Consider the following 1023-nt stretch of genomic DNA (forward strand, 5'->3'; position numbering starts at 1 on the left):
CAGCCTTGGACTGACTCAGTTACAAAGTTACCTCTCCATTGGCCAGAAGAGTATTCATTCTCTCCAGGAACCCAGAATCGAGCACATTTGATTCATCCATTATGAATGCTATTTTCTCGTTCTTGCAGCCAGAGCGTCTCAACACTGTTCTTAGATCTTCATCAAAGTCTTCTCCAGTGTATTTTCTGTGCACCTACAAACAACAGTTATGATAAATATCTTAGAGGCTGTATGTACCCTACAGAATTTAAGAAGGAATGCAAACTTTACCCTCTGGGGGGAGGGGGTTAGAAAAGTGGGTATACCAACCTTAATTTGGTAGACACTCAAGCCATTCATCCAAGCCACAAATCGTGAGAGAGTAGTCTTCCCAGCTCCGCTAACGCCAATCAGAAGCAAGTGTCCCTGAGGCTGACGGAAGATCCTTAAGAGACAGAGAGAGACTTTGATTCAGGGTCAGTACTAAATCCACCATCCCCTTCCCTATTCAGATACATGATGCATTACTGGTACATGATGATGCCTGAAGATGAATCTTAGGCTGTATTCAAGGTCCTTCTCAAACATTCACTTACTTGTACAACACCCGGGATGAATGGTATCCCCTTGGTAAATGGATTTACCACTTACTAACAGAAATGCATCTGGATAATAAGCTTGTTGTACCTGTCAATTCGCAGCACATGATCCAAGACTTCATTGAATAAGACCAGTGGTACATCAAGCTCTTCTTCATAGAAAACCTTCAGTCTGGCTTTTACATAGTCCCTCAGCTCTTCTTGATCAACTGGGATGTAATCCTAGAGGACAGTATCGACAAATAAATGCAGGTTCTCTCCCCCCTTTCTATGTATAAGAATCAAACAAGACAGAGTTTGAGCTGGAGCTGCTTTCACTTATGGTGCTGCTTTGAGATGCAAGAAGTGCTTCCCCTTCACAAAAAGATAGTCCCCCTAGTCCAAACCAAGTGGTTGATGCTTAACAGGACTCAACCATCCTTAGGCTTTTCCCAGGTCAGGAATA

At 43.0% G+C, this 1023-nt stretch overlaps 1 protein-coding gene across 1 annotated transcript; it reads right to left on the bottom strand.

The window, feature by feature from the left end:
* Positions 1-31: 31 nt before the first annotated feature.
* On the bottom strand, positions 32-800 carry LOC107125267 (cytoplasmic dynein 1 heavy chain 1-like; the record flags this gene model as incomplete). Its single annotated transcript, XM_015428712.1, has 3 exons — positions 32-193; positions 310-424; positions 667-800. Coding segments are annotated over 3 exons (411 nt in total), but the record flags the coding sequence as incomplete, so codon positions are not given.
* Positions 801-1023: the final 223 nt, after the last annotated feature.

The sequence above is a fragment of the Gekko japonicus genome, unplaced genomic scaffold (genome assembly GCF_001447785.1).
Source record: "Gekko japonicus isolate JY-2015 unplaced genomic scaffold, Gekko_japonicus_V1.1 scaffold34013, whole genome shotgun sequence".
NCBI lineage: Eukaryota > Metazoa > Chordata > Lepidosauria > Squamata > Gekkonidae > Gekko > Gekko japonicus.